This window comes from Crocodylus siamensis, chromosome 4 (genome assembly GCF_052110815.1).
Source record: "Crocodylus siamensis isolate JL-2025a chromosome 4, ASM5211081v1, whole genome shotgun sequence".
In the NCBI taxonomy this organism is placed as follows: Eukaryota; Metazoa; Chordata; order Crocodylia; family Crocodylidae; genus Crocodylus; species Crocodylus siamensis.
The window spans coordinates 67,478,985-67,506,263 of record NC_143398.1 but is presented as its reverse complement, the minus strand read 5'-3'; the positions used below and the strand labels follow the sequence as shown (position 1 = coordinate 67,506,263).

Genomic DNA, 27,279 nt, shown 5'->3' with positions numbered 1-27,279 from the left:
CAACTGGTGAGTCAGCTGACTGGAAGGGGCAGGGCTGACTACTATAAAACAGACTGGAGGCTGCCAATGCTGTCTGTCAGCTGGCAGCCAGGAAGAAGGAGTACTACCTGACTAAGGAAAAGAGCTTGGCCCTGAATGTGGGAAAGGGAAAGGGCTGGATGTACAAGCCGCTAGTCACATGGGTGAGAGATGTAGTATGGTTTGGAGAACGTTTAGCCAGGAAGCTTAGATTTGTGTTATAGCCGACTGGTTTGTGTTATTGGTTTTGTTGTTGTTGTTACACTGGAAGACCGGGTGAGGCTATTAGGGGTTGGAGGAGGCCTTATAGGGGCTCCACAGTAGCATGAGGACCCTGGTGCCAAAGAGGACACAACATTCAGGAGTGCACTGACCCCAGCCCTGAGAAGGGGAGCAGAGGACTGGGGGGGGCCAGGTAAGTCCAAGGCCACCTGAGCCCTACAGGAGGTTTAAGAACCAAGGAGGAGATTTGGGGGCCGGGCACGGCTATGGCCACCTGAGCCCCAAGGCGAGAAGCCCCAGAGCGGGCAGTTGCGAGAAGCCCCAGAGCAGGGCTGGAGATTGCTGATGAGTGCCAGGGAGCATGGTTGCAAGGCAAGCCAGAAGTGCTGGTGGGGCGCAGGAGAGTGAAATCAACTAAACAGCGTTTGGTACATCTGCGAGGCTTGGGGTGTGGTACAGGGGTGGTTGGAGCCACACGTAGCCCATAAGGCTGGGGTGCCTGAAACCCCATTATAGAACTGAGCCACAGGGGGAACCAGTGGAACCGTAGCCAAGGGAACGAAGGGCAGCCTCCCTACATAACTACAGAACATCAAAGACGTGGCGGGCAAGATTGTGAGGGTGCTTTAACACCAACTTGGTGGGGTAGGGGGCACTAGGGGAGAGCACAGCAACCCTAGGACTCCACCCTGTCACACAATGCATTATCTTTTGTATAGTCCTCATTTGCAGTAAGCCTTCATTTTCTACAACAGATATATTTACTGTAAGAAGCAATTAATATTTAATAATATAATTAAAGTGCACTGACCACTAAAAAACAGTGTTCTGACATGCTGGGTGCATCTACACTTGCCGCTCTGGCGATGTTGTTACTGCACCATCATTTAGTATACTTCCTTTTGGAAGAACTAAAAGATTGCACAATTACAGCCTGTACTGTGTTGCATGCACTGCACATGGTTATTTTTAGGCAGTTCGTTACCATAGGTCTTAGCAACACACTATAATGGGGGAATGTGTCGCTATAGCGATGTAGTTGCAGCACCACGGTTCTTGCCCATGGTTGCTATGTCACTGTAGTACATTGCTACAGCAACATAGTGTCACGTGTAGATATGTCCTGTATGTATTGTAATCCCATAGTGCTTTCATATCTTCTTTCACTCATGTTCTTGCAATGATGATCACATGTTTTCTTCTATGTTCTTGCACAAGGAAACATTTTTTAAAATTGCATCCACAGTTTGTAATACATGGTTGTTGTAAGTGTACAATCCTTCCTGTTTATGGTCCAATAGACATGCAAGAATTTGCTGCCACGTATCAATTATGATAGGTTTAAAGTGCCCAACATGAATTAATATTAGGTACTAGCCCAGAGGCAGGGTCATCTCTAATAAACAAATTGCATAAGAATAAGATGAAGTCAACTTGAACTGAGTAACCATTTCTGGTAAAATGAAAAGCTCTAAGTTGTAAGAATATTAAAAACCATTATTTTGAATCTAAATAACTTTGTAAGGCCTGTGACTTAAAAATAAGGAGACTTAGAATATAGTAGTACTTTTATGGCACTTTTTATATCTCAGAGTGCTCATTGCTTTACCAATGAAAGTAACCACCATTATCACCGTTTTCCAGAAGGGGAAGTAGGGGCATAGAGAGATTAAGTCCCTTGTTTATAGTTACAGAACCAGGAAGAGCCCCGGGACTCTCTGATTAGCTCAGTGCTCTATTACCTTGACCACACTGACATGAGGAATCCAAATGTATACCCTCAAATTATAAACAGGGGAATATTCAAAAGGAATATGTACTAAATGTTATCAACAGCAATAAACATTTACAACAAACTACTGAACTGCAAGGGTGCCCCTAATCTTTGCCATTCCAGCAGTTTCAGATACACAGGAATGTGTGTTCGCAGCACAAATAGTAGCAGCACAAATTGTGCTGCAGTGCACACCCCTGCTTGTGCAGTTTGCACTGGGGTAGTGGGCACTGGCTGGGGCAGCAGGCAGCCCCTGCACTGAGGCACCCTGTGCCCTAGCCACTGGGGAGAGGCATGTGGAGACAGGAGCATGCAGCCTGTGGAGCCCCTGTGCTGAGGCACTTAGAAACAAGTCCCCCATCTTGAGGCACTCTACACCCCAGCCAGCCAGGGAGCAGCTAGCTGGGGTGCAGGGTGCCTCAAGACAGGGGCTGTGCAGTGCTTAGAGGCAGGGGAGCAGGCAGTCCTGAGTTGCCTGTTTCCCTGCCTCCCTGTTTATTCCAGCACATTGCACTTTAGCATGCTTTGCGACACCTTTTTTCTGGTTTTTTGCTACCAGAAAATTCTGGTAGCAAAGTTTGCCCCAGTGCTACAAATTAGCAGTGCGGGGCACAGTTTAATATGCAACACATGCAGTTTGTGGCACCACAAACCATACGTGCCTGCATGTCTGGATCTGGCCATGAAGTGCTGATGGAGTTGCTGGGAAGCAGCGGGGATAAATTCAGTTTCAGTTGGAAACCTTAACTTTAGAGAAGAAGATCTCGCTTCTGACTTTGGATAACTTCAGTCCTTGATTGCATGATTCAAAGCAGGAAAAATAAAAAAAAGACTAAATGTGTTGGTGTTAATGGGTACATCTACACAAGACACTTTATTGTGCAGCAGATTAATTTTTTGTGCAGTACAGCATCACTGTCTACACATGCATGGCAATTAGGGCACAATGGACTAATTTACTGTGCTATTTGATAATCCTGTCAGATACAGGTGGTATCCAGAAGCACAGTAAATAATTACATTTAAACACACATGCAGACGGTGACATCAGGATTACTGTATTTTGGCTCAAATTAAGCCAGATTACATTCAGTCATATTAATTGTACATGTAGATGTGCCCATTAAATATGAATTCTTTTCTCTTTTTTTTCTTTCTTCTCTTTTTGCTATTAAAAGTTTTGGCCCATGGATTTCACCCAGCTCTTGTAAGAAACAGAGTATTAAAATTAGGTGTATTATGAAATTTCTATTGCTTGGCAACAAAAAAACCTGGCAATAAGAACTTGTACTGCTTTGTGTTTTCTGTCATATATCTTGCTATCTTCTTGATGGCATAAGACTAGCTGAATCACAGATGCATACCTGATAGCCTGCTCTCTGCATATCTTTTCACGGCATCTGATGAACTGAGATCTTATTCACAAAAGCTTATGCATCTCTGATTCAATTATTCTATAAGTGCATCTCCACTCATACTTCTGCTTGACTTCAGACTAACATAGCTTACTACCTCTCTATGCCATCCAGCGCAGGGTGTCAAAGGCCTGCAGCAAGGCAGTAACCCGTGACTTCAGGAGGGCCTATTTCAATGAGTTAAGAAGATTAGTCCAGGAGGCACTGAGGTCCCAGAGTGGAGGGGAGTTTGGAGTCCAAGACCAGTTGTCGTTCCTTAAAGAGACGATCCTCCGAGCCCAAAGGGTGACAGTCCCAATGCGAATCAAAGGGGGCAAGGGTGCTCAAAAGCCCCCATGGCTCACCAAAGGCATTCAGAAATGTCTGAAAGCTAAAAAGGACACCATTTTTAAAGGGCTAATTGCGTACACCCAATGGAAGGGAGGAGCCATCACCAAGGAGGATTGTACCTCATTGGTCGAGATTGTAGCAGGGCTGTTAGGAAGTCTAAGGCAGAGACAGAAATAGGACACGCAACCTGGATCAAAGATAACAAGAAGTCCTTGTTTAAATACATAGGGAGTAAAAAGAAGGCACCGGATAACGTGGAGCCCCTGCAGGATACACTTGGTAATCTGGTGGTTGCACCAGACGATAAAGCTGACCTCTTTAACAAATTCTTTGCCTCCATTTTCCTGAGCAGAGACTGGAACACCCCCCACTGGGATTCCAGGTGACTCAGGAGAGGCCCAGCCAGGCCTAGGGTCAGAGAGGACCTAGTTAGGGAACTTCTGGTGGGGCTGGACATGTTCAAATCAGCAGGTCCAGATGATCTCCACGCCAGGGTACTGAGGGACTTGGCAGAGGTCATTGTGGGACCCCTGGCATGGCTTTGCAAGCACACGTGGTGCTCTAGTGAGGTGCCAGAGGACTGGAAAAGGGCCAACATAGTCCCCATTTTCAAAAAAAGGAGGAAGGAGGACCCAGGAAACTATAGGTCTCTTATTCTTACCTTGGCCCCGTGGAAGCTCTTTGAGAAAATTATCCAGGAGCACATCTGCGAGGGACTAGCAGGGGAGGATTATGCTTAGGGGCAACCAACATAGGTTCATTAGAGGCAGATCCTGTCAGACCAACCTGGTGGCCTTCTACAAACAGGTCACAAGATCCTTAGATGCAGGTGTCACAGTAGACATAGTCTTTCTGTACTTTAGGAAGGCCTTTGACACTGTCTCCCACCCCATTCTCATTAAAAACTTAGGTGACTGTGGCATCAATGCCTACACAGTCATATGGGTTGCAAATTGGCTGGAGGGCCACACCCAAAGAGTGGTGGTGGACAGGTCATTTTCAACCCCAAGGGATGTGGGCAGTGGGGTCCCGCAGGGCTCAGTCCTTGGGCCTACACTGTTCAACATCTTCATCAGTGACTTGGACAAGGGGGTGAAAAACACTGTGTTCTAATTTGCGGATGACACTAAGATGTGGGGCAAAGTGGGCATGATAGAAGGAGGGACAGGCTACAGGTAGACCTGAACAGGTTACAGGGGTGGTAGGATGAGAATAAGATGGGATTCAGTACTGACAAGTGCAGGGTACTGCACCTAGGGAGGAAGAACCATCAGCATACCTACAGGCTGGGAAACTCCCTTCTTGTCAGTACAGAGGCAGAAAAGGATCTTGGAGTCATTACTGATTCCAAGATGAACATGGGCTGCCAATGTGGGTACGCAGTCAGGAAGGCTAACCACACCTCATCATGCATCCATAGATGCATCATGAGCAGATCCAAGGAGGTGATCCTCCTCCTCTATGTGACACTGGTCAGGCTGCAGTTGGAGTACTGCATCCAGTTCTAGTGCCACACTTCAGGAGGGATGTGGGCAGCATGGAGAGGGTCCAGAGGAGAGCCACTCACATCATCAGAGGGCAGCAGGGCAGGCCCTATGAGGAGAGGCTACGGGACCTGAACCTGTTCAGCCTCCACAAGAGAAGGCTGAGAGGGGATCTGGTGGTCATCTATAAACTCACCAAGGAGGACCAGCAGGGAATGGGAGAATCCCTCATCACCTGAGCACCACCAGGAGTAGCTAGGAATAACTGCCATAAGTTGACCGAGAGTAGATTCAGGCTAGGCATCAGGAAGCACTACTTCATAGTTAGGGTGGCTAGGACCTGGAACCAACTTCCAAGGGAAGTGGTGCTCACTCCTACCCTGGGGGTCTGCAAAAGGAGGCTGGATAATCACCTAGCAGGGTCATTTGTTCCCAGCATTCTTTCTTGCCCATTGCAGGGGGTCAGACTTGATGATCTGCTCAGGTCCCTTCTGACCCTTCATACTATGAAACTATGAAGTTTTGTAGACTAGCTGGGTAATCTGAACTTTGTGCGTATACAGAGCATTCAACCTGGCCCATATGCAGATATTATATATGTGTTGCCTTGTGACTAAGGTTAGTGAGAATAAGCCTTCTGATGCCATTTGGGGGGCAGGAAATCTGCCAGGCTAGCAGGAACTGTGAATGCTTTTTAAAGTCTTTCCCTGCTCCATGCCACCGGGGGAAATGAAATGGGAATGTAGTGCTCCATCCTCTGTTTTTTCTTTCTCTCTTATGCTTCAGGATTATAAATGCTTTACAGATCTGACCTATATACAATATTTTGGACACTTAGAGCATGGAATAAGTGACCCTACTTAAATTCCTTAATGAGGATAAGTGTATGTCCATACCAAGTTGTATATTTCAAACTCCAACCATTCCTACTGCAGCCCTGTTTTGAAAAGCCTAGGGTGTTTACACAGTGAAAGATGTTTATATGTATTTATGCTCTGCTAATTCAGAAACAGGGAAATAGAATTTACTCAATTTGAAACAAAACAAATCACCTAAAGATAGAGAGCAAGTATGGACATGGACACATTCAACCCAAAAAGTAATTGTTCTGGAATGCCATAAGTTTGTAAGACCAGATAAATTAATGGAAAATGTTTTGCCATCATAACTTTGCAGATTTACATATGGGTTTTACATATGGGTTTAATTGTATGCTTTGTGACTAATCCCACTAAAGAGTAAGACTAGTCACAGTGTTTCAAGTTAAACATGTGGAAGTTGTGCAGTCATGGATGTTAAGATTTTACTTCAGATACCTATGTGGTACCTTTATAATGTTAAACATACCAAATGAAAAAGCTTCTTGTAAAGGAGGGAGCAGAAAAGAAGAGAGGAAATCTTGCCATCGTATCACACAGATAACGACTCAAGGACATTTTGTAAATGTATGCAGTAATAGTTTAAGGTGCATGTCTGTCAACAGGAGAGTGGTCAGATGTGTTCCTCTTTTTAGACTTCATAGCTATAACTTGGTTAATAATAAAACACTGTACTTTAAAAAACAAAAACAAAAGAGGATGTGATTTAAAATGCAGCCGGCTCTTATACATCCATGTAACTTTGGGTGAAAAATTAGTTTCACTGACTTTCAGAGAACTGCTCACATGGGCCAGGCTCAGACTTGTAGGTTTGGAACCAAAATGATCATATGAGAGATGCACTCCTTGTGACTTCACATCCATGCCCTCCTCCATTTTTTTAAAAATAAAACACCTTAATATGTAAAACATCTTTAAAGAAAACATTTTAACATGATGCCATTTGTTGGCACATGTGTTGCCTTTTGTTTTCTCTTTCCAGCCCTTTCCACTGAGAGCTTTCAATTCAGTGTGCTGGTTGAAAGCTCCTTGCCTTGCTCCTAGCCAAACAGCTGCTTTGCCAAGGTGGGTGTTAGCTGTGTTTGGCTGATGGGGAAAGTGGAGGTATTGCCCAACCCCAGTGGCAGCTTGGCTTGTTCAGCCTCTTCTCTTTCTCCCCTCCTCAGATGGACTCTGCACCAGCTTCTTCTTCAAAGAAGGCAAAGCTGGTTCAGGGAGTTAGGAGTTCTTGTAGGGGCATCTGACCAACTGGCTGTCACTGTCCTAGGGAAAGCTGGTGCCTCTCTAAATCAGTTGGTTTCAAGGGTTTCCACCCTGCCCTGCCTTCTGCCTAGAGAAGAGGGCTTTGGTGGGATGCCCTGGTTGAGTTGCTTGTTCTCAGAAAGCTGCCAGCAGCACGGTGCCTCCAAGACAGGCATGAGCCTGTCCCTCATCAGGACTCCAGCTAGGGAGGCTGTGACCCAACTTTTTACCTCCCCATCTACGTCTATATACACACACACACAGCTCCAGGTGAGACCTGCCCCTCTCATCCCCCACAACACTGCCCCTCACACCCCCATGCCTCTCCACACACCCACACCCACACACACACACACACACACACCTGTCCATGCACGGCCCCCCCAACGGCCCCAGGTGAGACCTGCTCCCTTCACCCCCTCATGCGTACACGCCCCCACGCCCAACACTTCCCTTTCACCCACACATCCCCACACAAACACCTCCCCCCCCCCCACACACCCCTCACAGCCCCAGGTGAGATCTGCCCCCCTCATCTGCCCACACTCCCCCTTTCACAGCTCCAGGCGAGAGCCGCACCCCCCCCCAGCCCGGGGCGGGGCGGGGCGGCGCGGTGCTGGGCGGGGGAGGAGGTCCCCGGGGCGGGGCGGGGCCGGGGTTGTGTCGGGGCTCGGGACGCAGCAGCGCGGGGCTGTGCGGGCACCTCGGCGCGGGGCCATGCGGGCGGTAGGCGCTGCCGCGCGGGGGGACGCTGGAGCCCGGGCCGCGCCGCTCCTCACCTGCTGCCGCCTCTCTTTGCAGGTCGCGGCCATGCTCCGCCTGGCGCTGCTGGTCCCGTGGGCTGCCGGGCTGAACTTCACGTACCACCACCAGCTGGAGATGGAAACTTTCCTGCGGGGCGTGGAGGAGCAGCACCCCGGCCTCGCGCACCTGCACAGCGTGGGGCGCTCCGTGCAAGGTAGGCGCGCAGAGAGCGGGAAGGGGGATGACTCTGAAACGGCTGTTTTCTTTCTAAAGAAACGCCACTCTGTGCAGCTTCTCCGTCCCCCTCCCTCGCCAGCCTGCACAGGACCCCGGGGCCCCGCGAGCGGAGGAAAATCTCCTTCCTGTAACGCCCCGAGATCGAGGACTCCTGCGCGCTGTCATTCGCTCGCTCAGTCCTCGGGGTGCGCACAGACGTTGCTTTAGTCACCACTCAAGCGCTATATTGCCCTGACTTCACAGAAGCCTCCACTTGAAAAATGAGCACAGCGCTTCAATTAACCCTTGTTAAATGGAGGTGTTAAATTTGGAGCGCTGTATTTTAACAGCTGCATTTCTAAACCTGGGAGTTGTGACCCAAAAGTGGGTGGCAAGAATATATGAAAGGGTCCTGAACAAACTTTAGAAATGGATTCTCCTTTAAAAGAGAAGAACATGGGAACCCGTGGGTTTTCCCATGTGGACTGGCAGAGCTCCAGCCTGCAAGGGGGTGCTTGGGGGCCCCCCATGCCCCACACACCCACCTCCTTCCCCACACATGCCCTTTGTCCCACACTGGTGGGCTGGGGGCAGCAGGTCAGGAGTGAGGGGCACTGAGCTGGGACTGGTCGTTGATGTTTACAAATGGATCCTGGAACTAAAAAGGTTGAGAACCATTGTTTTGCAGTACTTTAAATAACTTCTGTATGCTGATCAAGTTTCTGCCCAGTGGGGAAACCCCAGGAGGCTGTGGAGTGCCCCCTAACACCTAGCCTAGAAAGTGCAGGGACACTCATAAACCCCCTTCAGCCTCCCCTCATCAAATATTGTACTTCTGTCATGTTTTAAGAGCACTGTACCTTTATAGCGCTATAAAAAAGTTTTCTGATGCCTGAGAGCAGATGCTTTTACTGGCTTAAGTAGGGGGTTGAAATGGAACAAGGTTGGCAGCTTGCTCAGATGTGGTAGTTCCTAGAATTGTCTGCTTAAATCTGCCTGGCCAAAAACATCTTTTTTTTATTCTGGCAACGTCTGCTAGGTATTGTTCTTGCCACCCCAATAAACGTTGCTGGAGTCAGTGCATTTCAGGTAATGTCTGTTGCAGTGAGTCATAACTTCTCCAAAGTTACACCGTGAAACCTCTGATCTGAGGCCACACCATGAAACTAGATGTTTTTGGTTGCTGACTTCAAAAGCCAAAGGGATTAAAAGGAGATTCTTATTGTTCAGGGCTATAGTATATAGTATAGTATGATGGTATTGCAGCATGTGTGTGTGTAGGTTTCGTTTTATGTTGTTTCGTTTCCCCCCCCCCCAGCTTAGAATCATAGAAAATTACGGTTGGAAGGAACCTAGTCCAACCTCCTGCTCAAAGCAGGGCCATCCTCAACTAGATCATCCCAGCCAAGGCTGTATCTACCTGGGTCTTAGAAACTTCTAATGATGGGGATTGTACCTACAACCTCTCTGGGTAGCCTTATAACTTGCAGATAACTTTGAAAAATATTTTATTTCTGGATTTGTTCATTATTCTAACATACTAGACTAATTACAAAAAATACTCTGTATGACATGCTGAAAACCTGCCTTTCATTCCCTTCCTTTTTTGGCACCAAGTTTCAAACTCAGCAGGAGAGTATGCCTCTAGCTATAACTGGTTTTCTGTCTGTGTGTATTTTAGTTTGCTCTATCTTCATTCAATTTCAGCATTCACTAAGAATTTTATTAGGGCATTGACACATTCATGTCTTTTGAAATGAGATGTTAGCAACAGGAGTTCTCACTTGATCAGGAAAAATGAAATTAAGATGTAAGCTATAGAATTAGAGATGAAGGGTTCTTCAGTTTCTTGAGCAATGTCATATGTAAGTATAGTCTTCGCAACAATTAAATCTGTGACTTTTTTTTCCAGTAGATCCACACCACTCTATCACAGTTCAGGTAGATCGGTATGAAGAAATGGAGTATCTAGAACAGTGGTTTTCAAACTGTCATTTACAGGCCTCTTTGGAAATTTTGAAGGGAGGTACAGACCTCTTTGAATAGTAAATGTGGGTATTCACTTACTTTTGATTGGTCCGCGTCATCCTTCCGCAGACCCCTTAGACATAGTCTGCAGACCTGCAAGGGTCCATGGACCACAGCTTGAAAACCACGTATCTAGAACGTCTCTGCCAATTAGAGCAGAAAATAAAATACGGCTAAATATGTGGTTTCATCAGGGGCCCTTTTCAAGGAAAGCATTTTTGTTTCTAAGAGTCTTGACTTTTCTGGTTCCTTCCACACACTGTTTGTGTCATCTGTGGAACCAATTGCCATACCAATGCTAGTATGCACAAACTCAGTTATGCTCTCTTTCACTTTAAGAAAAGAACCAAATAGTAACGAGGAAGTATTAAACTAGTTAGAGAACTGAACATTTTAGAAATAGAATGAATACATTAAGTTGTTTGCTCCATTCATGCCAATGGAGAATTGCTCCCAAATGTTAATATTTTACTATGAGGGATCTTAACAAATAATAGGTCCAAATTCTGTCCTCATTGGAAATAATGAACCCCAGGGGTTTCATTCTGTATAGTCAGTGGTTGTCTTTGGACTTCATTTAATCACAACCTTTTTCAGTCTGAGAACTTAAACGTTGGCTCCAATTTATTAAGCAACTCCACAACTGCCATTCAAAAAAACCCAAAAACTACCTCTCTAAGTTGAATCAGTTCAGGAAAGTAGCCCTCCACTCCTTGCTCTGCTTATACATGTAGGAGGGCAGAAAGCATGCTATCAAGTGAGCATCATACCTGCATCATTCAAAGTGGGAAGGGAAATACTTTGTCCTTGTTCATCCTCATGTGGTGATTAGTTTAAAAGAAAATACAAGTAGAACAATTGCAGCACGAGGGACTGAATCTGTCCACTTCTAGATTATTGGGGCAATTGCCCAATAAGTTGGAGACCTTAGTTTTATGTCAAGTCAGGCCCAGTAGATTTGCATGTGGAGGATCTACATTCATAATGTGGGTCCTAACTACTAGGACAGGGGTGGACAATTATTTGGACCAGTGGGCCACATAGGTAGTTTTGGGGAGCTGTTCCAGGCCAGTCACCACCCCCCACACACCCACCCACAACAACCTGGAGCCCACACGCCCTGTGGCTCCTCCTCGCCACTGCCGCCACCACCAGTGCCCAGCAGCAGCTGAGTACACAGCTTACCTCACCCCAGTCCATGCTCGACTTGCCCTGCCTGGGGTGGACCAGCTCTAGATCAGCCAGAACCCATGCATACAGCCCCGAACTTGGCCCTGGCCTGCCCTGTGCCTGCTCTGGACCCGCCCCTGATATATATACAACACCATATGTTTTCTATGTATACAACACTCAAATAATATAGGCCTTTTTCTCATTCAGTGTGCTCTACCCATCTCCTGTCTATACTTAATTCCTTATTTCTAAGCATACAGTGAGTCTTTGTTACAGTTTAGTTGTGGCCTAAAAATGTGGGGTCTGGTACATGACTGGGGCTTCTAGGTGCTATTGCAATTTAAATAATGTTTCACAGTATTATTCTAAAATGATGCAAGTAAATAATCACAGCTTGGGTGGATCCAAAGTGTTGCAATGGTGCAAAAGCACTGCAGATGACTGCACTACAGGAGAAGGACCTGGGGACATTTTTTTAAGCCCCCAAAGCAAATAAGAATTTCTACCTCCCTTCCTCTCTATGCTTAGCGGCATGGCCTCCCCTACCCACTGCTGTCACTGCCTCTGGCAGCCCTTGGTGGGGAGGGACTGGGGCTGGAGGGAGAGGGAGCTTCAGAGCCACTCCATCTGGGCTCTGCTTGGAGCTGGGCTCATCTAGGGATCCCGGCAGCAGCAGCAGGTGAGTCCCTCCTCCCCTTCTCCCTGCCTGGTTTCTACCTCTCTTACTTCCTTCCCCACTCTTCCCTCCTGCCCCCCATCCCTCTGTTCCCTACCAGACTAGGAGCAGGTGCAGAGGATGGGAGCCCATTTGCTGCTGCTACTGCCTCTAGCCAAGCATGGCTCCAGGGCAGGAGTGGCTCTGGAGTATCCCCTGCCCCTGCTTCAGCTGGGGACAGCAGCATAAGTGGGCAGTGGAGTGGAAGGAGTGTGCTGCTGATCGTGGAGGCAGGAGGAGGAGGGAGGGTTTGTTGCGGGTAGGTCTTGTTTGACCAATCTCATTTCCTACTATGACTAGGTGACCTATCACCTGGACGAGGGAGAAGAGATTGATGTCATATATCTTGACTTCAAAAAAGCTTTTGATCTGGTATCCCATGATCACCTCTTGGCAAACTGGCCAGTTGCAGCCTTGGCTCCACCACGATCTGCTGGCTGGGAAATTGGCTCCGTGGTCAGACCCAGAGGGTTGTAATTGATGGCAGTCACTCATCGTGGTGCCCTGTGACCAGTGGGGTCCCTCAAGGCTCTTTCCTGGGACCCATACTGTTCAACATCTTCATTAACGATGTGGACTTTGGAGTCAGGAGTGGACTGGCCAAGTTCACCGATGACACCAAACTTTGGGGCAAAGCATCCATGCCAGAAGACAGGCGGGTGATCCAGGCTGACCTGGACAAGCTCAGCAAAAGGGCAGACGAGAACCTGATGGTGTTTAACACCGAAAAATGCAAGGTTCTCTACCTTGGGAGGAAAAACCTGCAGCATCCTTATAGGCTCAGCAGTGCTACATTGGATAGCACTACAGAAGAAAGAGACTTGGGGGTCATCATTGACCACAAGATAAACATGAGCCTGCAATGTGATGCTGCGGCTAATAAAGCGACCAAACGCTGGCTTGCATCCATAGATGCTTCTCGAGCAAATCCCGGGACGTCATTCTCCCCTTGTACTCGGCCTTGGTGAAGCCGCAGCTGGAGTACTGCGTCCAGTTTTGGGCTCCACAATTCAAAAAGGATGTGGAGAAGCTTGAGAGAGTCCAGAGGAGAGCCACGCGCATGATCAGAGGTCAGGAAAACATCTTACGATGACAGGTTGAGAGACATGGGACTCTTTAGCCTGGAAAAGCGCAGGCTCAGGGGTGATCTGATGGCCACCTATAAGTTTATCAAGGGTGACCACCAGGATCTGGGGGAACGTTTGTTCACCAGAGCACCCCAAGGGATGACGAGGTTGAACGGTCACAAACTCCTGCAAGACCGTTTCAGGCTGGACATAAGGAAGAATTTCTTTACTGTCTGAGCCCCCAAGGTCTGGAACAGTCTGCCATCGGAAGTGATTCAAGCACCTACATTGAACACCTTCAAGAGTAAATTGGATGCTTATCTTGCTGGGATCCTATGACCCCAGCTGACTTCCTGCCCTTTGGGCAGGGGGCTGGATTCGATGATCTCCCGAGGTCCCTTCCAGCCCTGATGTCTATGAAATCTATGAAATCCTTACCTGCTTGAGAGACTTTAAACATGCCTGGCTGCTGCTTCCACAGCATGGTCCGTCCACACTGGTGTGTGGGGTGGAGGGAGGCTGGGAGCCAGCATGCAGCCACCCCTGCAGCACAAGTTGCTGCTCTGCACCCCACCTTTCTGAAATCCTGCATCCACCCATGATTGCAGCTATATTTACCTCTATAAAGAACGCAAAGGGTAACTTATTAAAACCAGACTTATAGCCAAACGTGACATTATTTTTTCACTCTCTACCCAGCATTAGCACTTTCATACTAGGCCGCATTAAATGGAGGCTTTGGAGAGAGCCAGTTAGTGCCCAGACAGAAGAAATAAGAGCAGCCAAGATTGTGATTTGTGTTATAAACATGTATGACCTCCTTGAACAAAGCCAGGGCCAGAGCTGTCTATTACAACAGTGTATATCTTTGATTTCAACATTTACTATGAATTTATGCAAATCATTAGATGCAGGGGTAGCAGTGGACATAGTCTTCCTGGACTTCCGGAAGGCTTTCGACACTGTCTCTCACCCCATTCTCATCAAGAAACTGGGGGGCTGTGGTGTCGACACCCACACAGTTAAATGGGTCACCAACTGGCTGGAGGGCCGCACCCAAAGGGTGGTAGTGGATGGGTCCTTCTCAACCTGGAAGGACGTGGGCAGTGGGGTTCAGCAGAGCTCGGTCCTCGGGCCCGCACTGTTCAACATCTTCATCAGTGACTTGGACAAGGGGGTTAAAAGCACCCTGTTCAAATCTGCTGATGACACTAAGATGTGGGGGGATGTGGGCACGGTAGAAGGAAGCAACAGACTACAATCGGACTTAGACAGGTTACAAGGGTGGGCGAACGAGAATAGGATGGGATTCAACACAGACAAGTGCAAAGTGATGCACCTGGGGAGGAACAACCAGCACCATACCTACAGGTTGGGGAACTCCCCTCTTGTCAGTGCAGAGGTGGAAAAGGATCTTGGAGTCATCATTGACTCCAAGATGAACATGGGCCAGCAGTGTGGGGAGGCAGTCAGGAAGGCCAACTGTACCTTGTCAGGCATCCACAGATGCATCTCAAGCAGGTCCAAGGAGGTGATCCTCCCCCTCTATGCGGCGCTGGTCAGGCCGCAGCTGGAGTACTGCATCCAGTTCTGGGCGCCGCACTTCAATAGGGATGTGGACAGCATGGAGAGGGTCCAGAGGAGGGCCACTCGTATGATCAGAGGACAGCAGGTCAGGCCCTACGAGGAGAGGCTGAGGGACTTGAACCTGTTCAGGCTCCATAAGAGAAGGCTGAGGGGGGATCTAGTGGCCTGTTATAAACTAGTCAGAGGGGACCAGCAGGCATTGGGGAAGTCCCTGTTCCCCCAAGCACTGCCAGGAGTGACCAGGAATAATGGTCACAAGCTGGTGGAGGATAGATTTAGGCTGGATATCAGGAGACGCTACTTCACGGTCAGGGCGGCTAGGATCTGGAACCAACTTCCAAGAGAAGTGGTATAGGCTCCTACCCTGGGGGTTTTAAAGAGGAGGCTAGATGAACACCTTGCTGGGGTCATTTGACCCCAGTACTCTTTCCTGCCATGGCAGGGGGTTGGACTAGATGGTCTACTCAGGTCCCTTCCGACCCTAGAAACTATGAAACTATGCTGAGGTAACTGACAGTTTGGGCTTACCCAAGTGTAACTGAGGCCCTGAGTACCTTTATTTGAAACTTTTAATTGTTTTAAATAAGTAACACCTGAAATGTGTTTCTGGCCTTCCAGTTTTTACAAGCAGAGTACCAGTCCTGTCAGTCTAAAGAATGGCAGATAAGAGGATATTGCAATGTCCTAATAATTGGTTAATCTTTCTATGAATAAAGCAAAGCCTGGCACATTTAAATGGTCAGCAAGTTATATTGTGGTTCTACATTTCAGCAAAATCTTGCGTCACCAAAGGCAAAAATATACTCTGCCTTTGTCCTGAATCCCGTGACAAGTCAACTGAAAACAAATTCTTCTTTTAGTTTTGGACACATGTGTAGACTGGGGCTTGGCAACATTTTCTTGCAGTAGAACAATTGCCCAGCATGGGTGAAAGGAGGCCTTCCACTTCTCCCTACCACCGCTTCTCTCTGCCTAACCGTGGCATGGCAGGTACAAAGCACCCAGCCATGGTGCAGTGTGGACAAAGCCCTCTGCTGCCAAAGCTCCTGCTCCATGGATTGGATCCAATAGCTGTAGAAAGTCCAAGTCCAAGGCACATAGCTGGGATGGTAGTAAATCATCTTTATCTTTCATCTTTATCTAGTCAAATACATTTCTACTCATTGGTGAACCTGTGGATCAAGCACTTTTAATTATTCTCAATATTGAGCTTCCCAGTTCTAGATATTTCTCAGTAGCTCAGTCTGTTCCTCTATTCCTATTTCCTATTCCTTTATCAGATCTAACTTTTTTCTGCTCTTAATTCTGAGGTGATCAAACCATACGTATCAATAATACTTTACTAGGTTACTGATCTTTTCTCCAAGCCTTAATCCAAAATGTTCAGAGGTGCCTCTAATATAGAAATTTGTTACAGGACACTGAAAAAGACATTGAAGTCAAAGGAAAAGCTCCCACTGACTTCACTGAGCTCTGAACTGGGCTTCAGAGCTTCATAGAAGTGGAACATGTAAGGATATTGTGTATTAGTGAAACTCTGCCCCTCACTTTTGCGGAATAGCTGTTGTCCTGGTTCCTTCCTTCTCTTTTCATGACTTTTACCTGTTAGCTTTGTCATCTTTCTTGGCCAGCATTGATCTGTTTTTTGTCAGCAGCTGGGGCATTTTAGATAATGAATTTTAGGTAAGGAATTAATGTCCATTTTATAACCAAATGGATGGTTGGGTTTGGCATAATAATAGTCTTGTAAAATCTGTTCACAAGGCATTCTGTGCATAGTGGGAATGGAAAGTGGGGAAAGATTGTCTGTCTTTTGGGCTTGTCTAGCCTACCCTAAAACATGTATTTTTAAAATGCATTAGCTCATAAATTTTGATCTTTGGTTCCCCGCTCTTCAAGTTGTGTATTAAAATACAACTTTCTTGTTGACGCTATAGTTAATGTTGTAGTTAACACATTTCAAAACCCATGTATTAGCCTAAGCTAGACAAGCCCTTATTGAGGCTGTTGTTTACAGGGATGGAAGAATCTATGTTTTAAATACATCTTATATCTAATTGTAGGAGGAAATACAGTACTTATTCTTACATCAGCAGCTTAAGTGGCTAGTATAATTATATGGCTATTATAGTTTGACCCAGATACTTATTGCAGATTTGTATGTGTATTAAGAACAGGGTGTTGTCTGGTGGTAACAATTATTTTACCAGACTTTCCTGTGAAGCCTGTGTGGTCAGTATGATAGCAGGATGTGTTTGGTTTTGCTTGATTTATTAAAGTCTTTTATTTTTTGTTTGTATTCTGTGTTTGTGTATGATAGACACTGGTGAAAGGTATCAAATTTACCTGAATCTGAGATGACTCCAGGGGGAGGTGGCGGTGAGGCAATCAGCAGGAGAGTCAAGTGGTCCGATCCTGCCTTTAGCCATTTGTTCCCCCCTCACCTCCTCCTCTTCATCTCTGGTGCCTGCCTCTGCTACTTGCTCCTCCTGCCTGCCTGGTCCTGCAGTGCCTGCCTCCTTGGGCACCTGTCCCCATTCTTCCCACTCTGTTGCCTCCCACCCTCTGCCTACTGCCAGTTTCTTTGCTCTCCCACTTCTCCTTACCTTCCCCTTGGAAGTTTGGCTTCTGCTGGGGCTCAGCTCTGGACTGCGGCAGGGAGAATGGAGCACATGCTACATCTTGCTTCAGCCTGGCCAGCACCAGCTTTTGTGGCAGCAGCAGTTTCAGCCCCAGCCTGGGAGCCAGTGCCAGAGTTGTTGGGCTTGGGCTGGAGATCGCTTGTGTTCTATGCGTCCTGCCTCCCACCAAAGCATGGCTATAGTGGGAGCCAGAGCTGCAAAGGGAAGACAAGCAGCAGCAGGAAGCAAAGGCAGAGAGGAAGAGAGGCTGTGAGGGGCAGGTCAGGGGGCAGCTACTGGGGGCCCTGCCCCTCCCCTCCCTTGCCTTGAAATCTAAGACCCACATTGAAGCGGGGGGGGTGGTAACAGATCTTGGATTCAGGTAAATCCAGTAATATTTGTGCTGTCAGCATACTTAACTTGCATTACAAATAAATTTTCTTTATATGCCATAATTAATTATCAAAATAACCACTTTTTAAAATGTTCTCTCATAGGAAAATATACTAGATAAGATGTCCTCTTGACGATTTGATATCAAGTGGAACATGGTGAATGTTGCTTGTGTACAGGCCAAAATTAAAAAAAAAAGTGGGAACCTGCAAAGTTGCATTAAAGTACATGGTGTCATTTTTATGAAGTTGGTAACTTCCTTTTTGGATCGGAAATGCAATGCCCCTAAAGTGCTTTAAGAATTATTTCAGTTTCAACTTCTGCAAAAGAGACCATTTGCAGCTGAAGTTGTCTTTGGGTCCCTGTTTCATAAAAGTACTTTGAAAATGAATACAAAATATTCTTTGGTATCATTTAAACCATTGTGACTTCTTTGTAAAAACTATCAGGTTCAAGCACAAAGAGCAAAGAGATTTAAAAACTACAGTCTATATGTTCTATAAGTAGAACATTTGTTTTCATTATCTATTCTATAGTAAGCAGGAATCTAAGATTGTCCCACTGAGAAATACTTTGGTAACTTGTCTGAAACCTAATGGCTGCTGCTAATTTGTATGCACCAAAGTAAATTGTAACTCCTCCCTCTCAATAAGGAGGTGCAATTTGTATAAATTAATTTTGGCATGCTGTGCCTTATCCAAATAAATCTGTCTCCCTGGGTCACCCCTCCATATTCAAGATGATAGTGATTTGTAGATCATATAATCTAAATTATATGATCCACGTATGATATAGAACATGTAATCTAAATGTAGATCATATAATCTAAATATAATCTAATGTTTAGTCTTGTAAGCAGAAAGAAGTGAAGGAACTAATTTACCAAACATACAAACAAACAAATGTCCTTCTAATTGTGTTGAAACTGATGACTACTTTAGGTATCCTAAATTATACATCCTTTGAATGATCAAAATTGAACAGCCTTACTTTTTCAAAACATCTTGGCCTAATGATAAAAATTATCTGCAGGTAGCAGATCTGAGGAGTGACAGCTATTTTGGGTTCGTTTCTAACACAAAAATATTTCAGGTTGCCGCCCCCTTTTTCTTTCTGTGCTTTCGACAAAAAGAGCTTATAGAGCTTATACAAATCAGTGAGATACAGAGGTGATGCGTAGGGGGTGCACACGGGTGCATGTGCACCCCCTGAGTGTGACTGTGCACCCCCTGCAAAAAAGTGGCACTGTCGGTGGTGCCTACGGGCAGTCACCGCTTGCCACCCTGCCACCAGTGGTGGCGTCTGCGGGCGGTCTGTGATTCCCGCTGGCTGTTGCCGCCCCCCCGACAGTGCCAGTGGCATCTGCAGGAGCTCCCCAACTTACTGCCGCTGTGTTCTCACTGCTGCTGCTGCTGCTGTGCTCCCCCACCCGCTGGAGGCATACACTGTTCATGGTGAGATATTTCTGCATTTCAGTGTTTGGCTTGAAATAGGCAGGCAAAGCAAATGGATGATAGAATTTTTTGCCTGTGAACCTAAACAAAGTGGGTTAATTTAATACTGCCAGAATCTGTGTGAGGACCAGAAGCAGTAAATTCTATTGATCCATGCATTTGTGCCTACCTGTCTTTGGAAGGTGTCATATGGCTTTGGCTTTCTCTTACTGGGCTCCTTGCCCCCAAGCGACATCAGGGTGAGGTTTGAGCTTGGATGCCACCTGGTGGTATGGGTGCTTCCCTTACTAGCCTGTCACCACTACAGTGTTCTTGTTGGGGAGGCAGTTCCCTTCAGGTGCCCCCCCCACCCACGAGGATGAAGACACCTCAATCCCTGTTCTTGCTTCGTGGGGCTCCAAACCTCCCCTTTGCCCCGCTGTTACCACATCCACAGCCAGGATGGATACTATCCTTTCCCTCTTTGCATGGCTTGCCCACCTCCCAGTGGGTCAAGCCTTCCCGGTCAGTTTGCCCTTTACCATAGCTGGTTCCTTGACTTCCGGCTGATTAGTGCCTATAAGCCGGCCCTGTCTTCAGGCTAGTTAGGGCTTCCAACAAAAATCAACACCTGGATTTCCACCAGAGGGTTCCCCCTGGGATCTCGTCTCCTAGTACCCCTTTTATGGTCCAAAGTAAAGAAGAAACTTGAAGGAACAGATGCGGTACCCACTTGTCCCTGTGCCCTGGGTGACTATGGGGGTAGGCTGCCATTCTGTGCCCCCACCCTGGTCCAGCTCCTCAGTTTGGCCAGCACTGGCCCCTAGCTAACCTGGAGTCACTCCTGGTCTTCCCCGGCTTGGAAGAGTGTGTGGTTCCCATGCTGGGTTGCTCATGCCCCGCCCTGCTGTGCCCCCCGTGTCAGGTAACTGCTCCTGCTGGTGCCTCCCACCTCCTGTGCCAGGGTCCTCTGCTCCCCCTTTCTTGCCTGCAGCTGGGCAATCTTCCTCCTCATTGCTTGCATGTCTGGATCGATGTCCTTTCTCCCCTCTGCTGGCGTCTCTGAACTGGTGCTTTCTTTTTCCTCCAGCGTCTCTGGGTCAGCGTCCTCTTCTTTCCCCGCCGGCATCTCTGGGTCAGCTTCCTTCTCTTCCTTCCCCAGCGTCTCTGGGTCGGTGTCCTTTTCTCCCACTGTTCGCCGCCCCTCAGTTGTTTTCCCGCCTGGTATCTGAGCAGCCTGCGGTTTGCAGAGGCTGCACCCACATCCTTATAGTGGCAATTTACAGCTGTAGCTCCCAGTTGTACTTTTTGCTTCTAAAATGTTAACTGGTGTCAGTGCTAGGTTGAGTTTGGAGAAGTTGCACCTTAAGGCTAAAAACCTTCTCCAGCTGCCAACCACCTGCACAGCTGAAGCCTGACTAGGAGGTACAGCTGTGAGTTGCCACTACAGGGCTGGTGTGAGATGGGGTGGGGTGGAGGGACATAAGAAGTAGCTTAAAAATAATACAGTAAAAGCTGCGCTATCCGGCATCTTACAAGCTGGCATGCTCTACTAACCAGTATGCCAGCTTGTAAGATAAAGTGAAACTGAAAGTGCCCACCACGGTACTTCCAGTTTCTCCAAGCCGCCACACCTGGGGGCAAAGCAGCCTGTGCTGCCGAGCCCTCATGGCCTGGGGCATAACAAGCTGCTTAGGCTGTGCAGGGCCTGCCTTCCTGTCCCATGTGCGGGATGGACGGTGATGCAGTGAGAGGGATGGTAATGCCACAGAAGGGGCGGAGGGACGCCCCAGACGCGGCGGGAGAAGTGGTGGCCGGGGCTGCTCAATTAATCAGCAAATTTTGTTATCCAGCATTCCCCATTCCCAGGGGATGCCAGATAACAGAGCTTTTACTGTAAAAAAAAAATAAAGAAGATCTCATTTTAATAAATTGGGACTGGGGTGTGGGAGATGCTAGTTGTGCTTCCCAGGGTGGCTAGGAGGTGGGAACAACTGCCCCTGGCCTTCTGTGGGACCCCATTTTCCCCTCTACATCTCCCCCACTTCCTTCCCCACCGTACTCCTGGACCCATCTGTGCGTTGCAAATGGGTTGTGCTAGGAGGGGGATGGGGGGCTATTGCCACCTCAAAATTTGCTTTAGCCCTCCCACCATAGCCACCCCTCTGAGCGCTGCCGCTTCCCCCAGGCCACTACCACCTGCCCCGTGCAGCTGAGCCGCTCACCCCCCGACACTGGGAGGAGACTGGTGCTGCCCCTGCTTGCAATCTAGCTAGCTGGTATGTGCTCTGCAAGCTATTTGCATGGGGTTGCGCCCCAGGGAGTGGGAGGGAGAGTTGGCTTGGTGCCAGAACTGTCCCATGAGCAGTAGAGTTCAGGGGGTGGAAAGTTTGTCCATGCAGAATAGGAGGGAGGGAGAGGGAGCACTGTATCTTGGGATTCTGGAAGACTGTAAATTGGGCACCTTATCTGTGGAGAGAGGCTACACATTCATGGAACCAAGAGCTGGTAATACGGATCATAGATAAACCTGCCTTGGAGTGGAGTAACTATAAGCCACCTAAAGTATGCTTAACATTAGTTTTAGGTGCCAATGGGTGCCAATCCAGGAATTAAGAGCTCCAGGTGCCACCTAAAATTAATGTGCAACAAGGCCCTAAAAGCCCTTAGAAACCATAAGGAGCTTCTCTCTCAGTAGAACACTGGTAATTGGGATTTTATTGACTCACCAGGGTTCCCTCATTAAAACCCCAGTTGTGTATTTAAGGTCTGTATTTAGATGCATCTGTTTCAGTGTTTTGGAGGCTGTTTTCAAGGTAAAGCTGTATGCTTTTTCCTTGGCTCTAGCCTCCAAATCAAGCTGAGATACAGAGATGGTATCAGAAGTAATTCTTGCATCTGCTAGAGGACTAAGGATGGGGTGGGGAGGGGCATCCTTAAATCTTAATGACTTTCCATTTGAATAGAAACACCCTTAGATGAATAACAAACCTCACTCTGTGATGGGGTTGGGAACCAAGTAGTGCATCATTTGATAGGGTTTGATGCTGTCAACCTGACAGGAGATTGCAAAATTTTAGAGAAATAAATGGCTAGATTCACAAAAGGACTAGAATTTTTTGCCTAACCTTTGGGTGTCTTGCTGCTTAGTAGAATCTAAAGAAGTAAGTTAAGCATTGAAAAAATGTAAGTGCGTGGGGGAAATTATGTATGTAAAGAGTGGGTTCCATAGAAAGTAGCATGCTGAATGGGAAGCTACCTAAGTCAGTTAATGGGAAATGGTGAAAAGAAGTATACATCTTTGGTACCGAAGCCAAGCGAGCCTTAAGCACTTAGCCCTTCCATGTATTCCACAGTTTCCCACTGGTTTTGGATTCAAAGCTCTGAAGCCTCTCCAGAAGGCAAGAAATTAAGGTGGTTGTTACTGATGCAACTGGAAGAGGAAGTGGTGCCTTTTTCAATGGATACAGCACTCGTTGACAATATTTGAGGGACAAATCCCAGAATTCTGTCATCCCTGGGTTATAAAGCATTCTGGGGTTTCCCTCAGTCCTTCTCATTGAAGCAGCTCCACTTTGCATGGCAGAATTAAGTACTCATTAGCCCAAGAGAGAGAACACAAAGGGGTGACAATCACCAACCAATTGTCAAATGACTCGTGAGCTCGTGTGTGCGGGGGGGGGCGGCGGGTTGTTGGTTTTTCCCATAAATCTCTAAATGTCTTGTGCTGTCTTTGAGTAAAGTGTTATCCTTTTAGAATTCCCTGCTTTTTTTTTTTAAGCAGCAACAAAAGCAACCCCTCCCCTTGTGTTTTTGCTTCAGTTAGCATGGAACCTGAATGGTTAAACTTTATATCAGCATATACCCATATAGATTGGGTAAATCTCACACCAGGGAGGAATGCAGAGACTTAGGGCACCTGTACACATGACAGAGCTCTGCTAATTAGCATGCGTCAGAGCAGACTTGATTAATCTAGTCTGCTAGAGCATGTTAATTAGCATGCTGCAGGAGCCTCCCCGTCATGTGTATTCAGTGTCCCTGCTTTTCAAAATGGCAGCTTTAGTTAAAGTACTCATGGAAAAAGCTTTAGTTAAAGTGCCCCCATCGCCATTTTGAAGTGTGGAATACTGAATACACGTGATGCTGCGGGCGTTTAAAGTGCCCCCTCCTACCCCCTCCCCACCCCACCTTACCCCACCCAAGAGCACACGTATAGATGTCCTAAGGTTCTAGGCACCATAACTGACTTTTCTGGAACAGTTAGTCTGGAAACTCTCAGGAAGAAAAGGCTATTTTCGATTTAATCCTAAATGGTGCACTGGACTTGGTACAAGGAGTAACAACTGTTGCTGAGCTGCTAGCTTTTAACTTTAAAAAGAACAGCTTAGAAAAAAGTGAGGATGCTAGTTAGAAGCAAGAAAAGGAGCAATAAAGAAGGTTAAACATTTGTGGGCAGCAGGGGAAACGCCATATTGAAGACACAGAAGCTGCACCTACATAAGAGTTTGCTGCAGTTGCCTACTTAGCTCCGCAGTAAATGTCTCAGCATTTACACATGCAGTGCTATTAGGACAGAGTAAACTAATTAACTCTGCAGGAAGATAGTACTTGTAAATACAAGTACTATCCTACTGCATTTTTTTTACTCTGCAGCAGCGCATGTATAGATGCCGACGGGGCTGGTGGAGCACAGGGATACTTCTGTGCGGGGGCTGCCTCCACACCACGCTGAGCCAGATCAGAGCAGTCCCAGCCTGGCAGGCTGAGCCCCTGGGCCTCCTGCCAGGCAGGGATGCTCCAGCCCAGCTCAATCTGCTGTGGTCCTGGGATCATATTCAAATGGCACATCTGGGAGCAATAAACTCCAGCACAATATGTGCTGGAGTTTATTGCTGTGTGCTAATATCATGTGTAGACATGCCCAGAGTGAATGCATGCTGCAAATAAAAAAAATTAAAAGTGCGGGAAGGGGTGGAATTGGACCAAAATGGAATGTATCATTAACCCTTTACACATGGTGTACCCAGACCTTGAATACTCTATCTGTTTTTTGTCCCCTCACTTCTAAAAGGATACAGAAAAACTAGAAAAGGTACAGAGAAAGGCAACAAGGATGATCAGAGGTAGAGGCAGGTTGCCACATGAGGAGAAACTAAATAGACTAGGATATTTTTGCTTAAAAAGGAGATGCCTCGGTGGGGGCATGATAGATGTTTACAAAAATAATGATGAGAATATACATTTATAATGTACTATATCTTGAAATCCTAGAACTAAGGGACATAAAATGGAACTATTAGATAGTAGGTTTAGAACTAACAGAAGGGAGTTCTTGTTTCACATAGCATTTAACTAACTTGTGAAATTCATTGCCACAAGATGTTGTGCAGGCTGATAGTTGACCTCAGTTCAAAAGGGAATTGGGCTCAGCCTTGTTCTTGAGAGCTTGGGATGGAAGTACTCAAGGAGTCCATTCCTTGTAAATGGTGCCAGACAGCTTCTGTTACTACTGTCTACAAGGCCCGAGCCAGTGCTTTGTTGCTAAAGCCTTTCAAAATCTGGGGGCATTTTTACACATGCAAGTGTGAAGAAAATGGTGGTGTACTTTTGAACTAAAGTACTTTGGGGGTGTTTTAGTTTAAATGTGCACATTAGTGACGTGTAGAGGGTGCACGTGGGTGCATGTTTATCCCTTGAGCTTGGCAGTGCACCCCCTGCAAAAAGTGCCATCGCCGCTGCCAGTGGTGCCTGCAGGCGGTTGCCCCTTGCTGCCCCTCCCACCACTGACACCACTGGCAGCGTCTGTGGGTGGTCCACATTTGCCACTGGCTGCTGCCGGGCTCACCCCCCCGCCACCAACATTGCTGTAGCTGCCTGTGGGAGCTCCCCACTCACTGCCACTACACCACTGTTGCTGCCACCTGCGGACAGTTACCATGCCCCCCAGCCTCCAGGGGCACGCAGCATTCATGAATACGCACCGTCATTTTCTCCACACTGACATGCATTTTGTTGTTTATACAACTGCAAGCAGCGCTGTGTGTCGGCTCCCATGCAGACCAGACTCGATTAATCGAGTCTGAAGTAGTGGATCTCCAGCGCATCCAAGAATTAAAAAGTATGTGTATAAATGCCCTGGGTGAACTCAGAACCAAGCAAAGCTGCCTGCTAAGTGTTCAGCAGAGGGAGCTCAACCACATACATGAAACTAATCTTTGTGTCAGAAGCTTTTTTTTTAAAGACCAAAAAAAGAGAGGTTGGTCAGACTGGACCCATTTGGAAATCCAGGCTATTATGCTCAATAATTCTTGCATCAAGGCCACATACCTGCACATAGCACCATGAATTCAGTTAGCACTCATGACTTGATTTTACCTGTAAATTTTCCAGAGATAAATCCTATTTGAATAAGATCATCCTACTGGAACCCAGCTAGATATATCATCCATAGTAAATGGATTCTCTCTCATGTGCTTCCACCTAGTCACAGGTGCATTTTTGCTAAAAGCCAAAATTAAAATGGGAAAATCTTTTATAAGGGATTAACTGGATGCATGTGTGGGTTTTTTTTGTCAGTTGTATATGATGGTCCAAAACTAGGTTAAAGTACAAAGCTCACTTTGATACAATTAAGCATGAGATTGAACTCAAAAAACCAAGTGAAAAACAAAAGACCCTAGGCAGTATTTCTTTTATGGCAAAAGCTAAGTTATACCTTACATTGCAGGCAGTTGTAATGCCTGGAATTCAGTTACCGTAGAATTTGTTAAAGACTTTTCTTTGTCTGTCATTAGTATTTCCAAAGGATATATAGAATCTTGTTTCTTATTTTAAGGATAAAATCATGGAACAGCTAATGAAATTGAAATGAGTTAGTTTTACTAGCATCTGATAATGTTAATATGGATGTTTTAAATTGGAATTTTAAAACAAGTTTGGTTTAGTGGACTGTTTGCACAATTTTGCTAAATAAGGCTGAAAAGTGATTGAATTTATAGGTTTCAACATACTTTCTTTGCAGTATGTAACTTCTTTTAGAGCTTCTGGCTATAATAAATGGACATACTTTACATATAGGTGAGTACTGACATGTGTGGGACACTAATAGTAAGTTCCTTCTCTATATAACTTACTTAAATTTCCATGTCCTCCTGTGCAGTTTTGGTATGGGTCTAAATTTTGAGATGTGTGTATTGAGTTAAGGAATCCATGATGCTTGGAGCATAGGTGTAGACCTTTATTTCCTAGAAAGTGACAATATAAACTTCATGTCAAACCACTTGTCACTTTTTTTTTTAATGAAGCTTTGTGCCCAAACTGATCCTGTTGTCCTGGCCAGACTACATAGAAGCAAAATCTATATTTAAGATAATCAAAAGCTATCAAGCAAAATTTGCTTTTATTTTCCACGTATATAATTTAATAAAATAATCCAATTAAAACTGAATAGTTGGGGAAAAAAGTTGTTCTCAACTGAATAATTTTTCTGTAGTATCACACTTGTCTCCAAAAGAGGAACATGGATGAAAAATGTAACAAATCATATGTTTTTACATATAGTGTTTAAAACCCTTTTACAGCAGGAACAGAACAAAACGCACAAATTTACTGAAGTAATAATATAAGCCTTTTTATTGTACGTAACAAGGAAAGCCTGTTCAGTTTAAGTGGCCTCTTACATGATGGGCATTCGGTTCCTGCCAGTGACCAATGTTGAGCAAAAGCACTCAACATTGCAGTACAGTACAAAAATTATCTATAAAATTACAGTGTAGATGCTGTGCTGTACGTGGGCAATATTTTCTGTAGTTATGATTTTAAGAAAGTACTTGGGTCAGTGGCAATAAAGGGCACTTGTGCCAATGTATATGTGACCTATGATTGTTTAGGAGAATGGCTACCAGTATCACAGGTCCCTTGGGAATATGCGAAGAAG

General features: G+C 46.4%; 1 protein-coding gene across 1 annotated transcript in view; it reads left to right on the top strand.

Annotated features, from left to right (window-relative positions):
• The first annotated feature begins 8,021 nt into the window (after positions 1 to 8,021).
• CPM (carboxypeptidase M) overlaps positions 8,022 to 27,279 on the top strand; it is a 71,034-nt gene continuing 51,776 nt past the window's right edge. Inside the window, exon 1 of the mRNA XM_090042503.1 lies at positions 8,022 to 8,321. Within this exon, the coding sequence (XP_089898629.1) occupies positions 8,081 to 8,321 (241 nt within the window). The 5' untranslated portion in view covers positions 8,022 to 8,080. The remainder of the gene's footprint in view (positions 8,322 to 27,279) is intronic.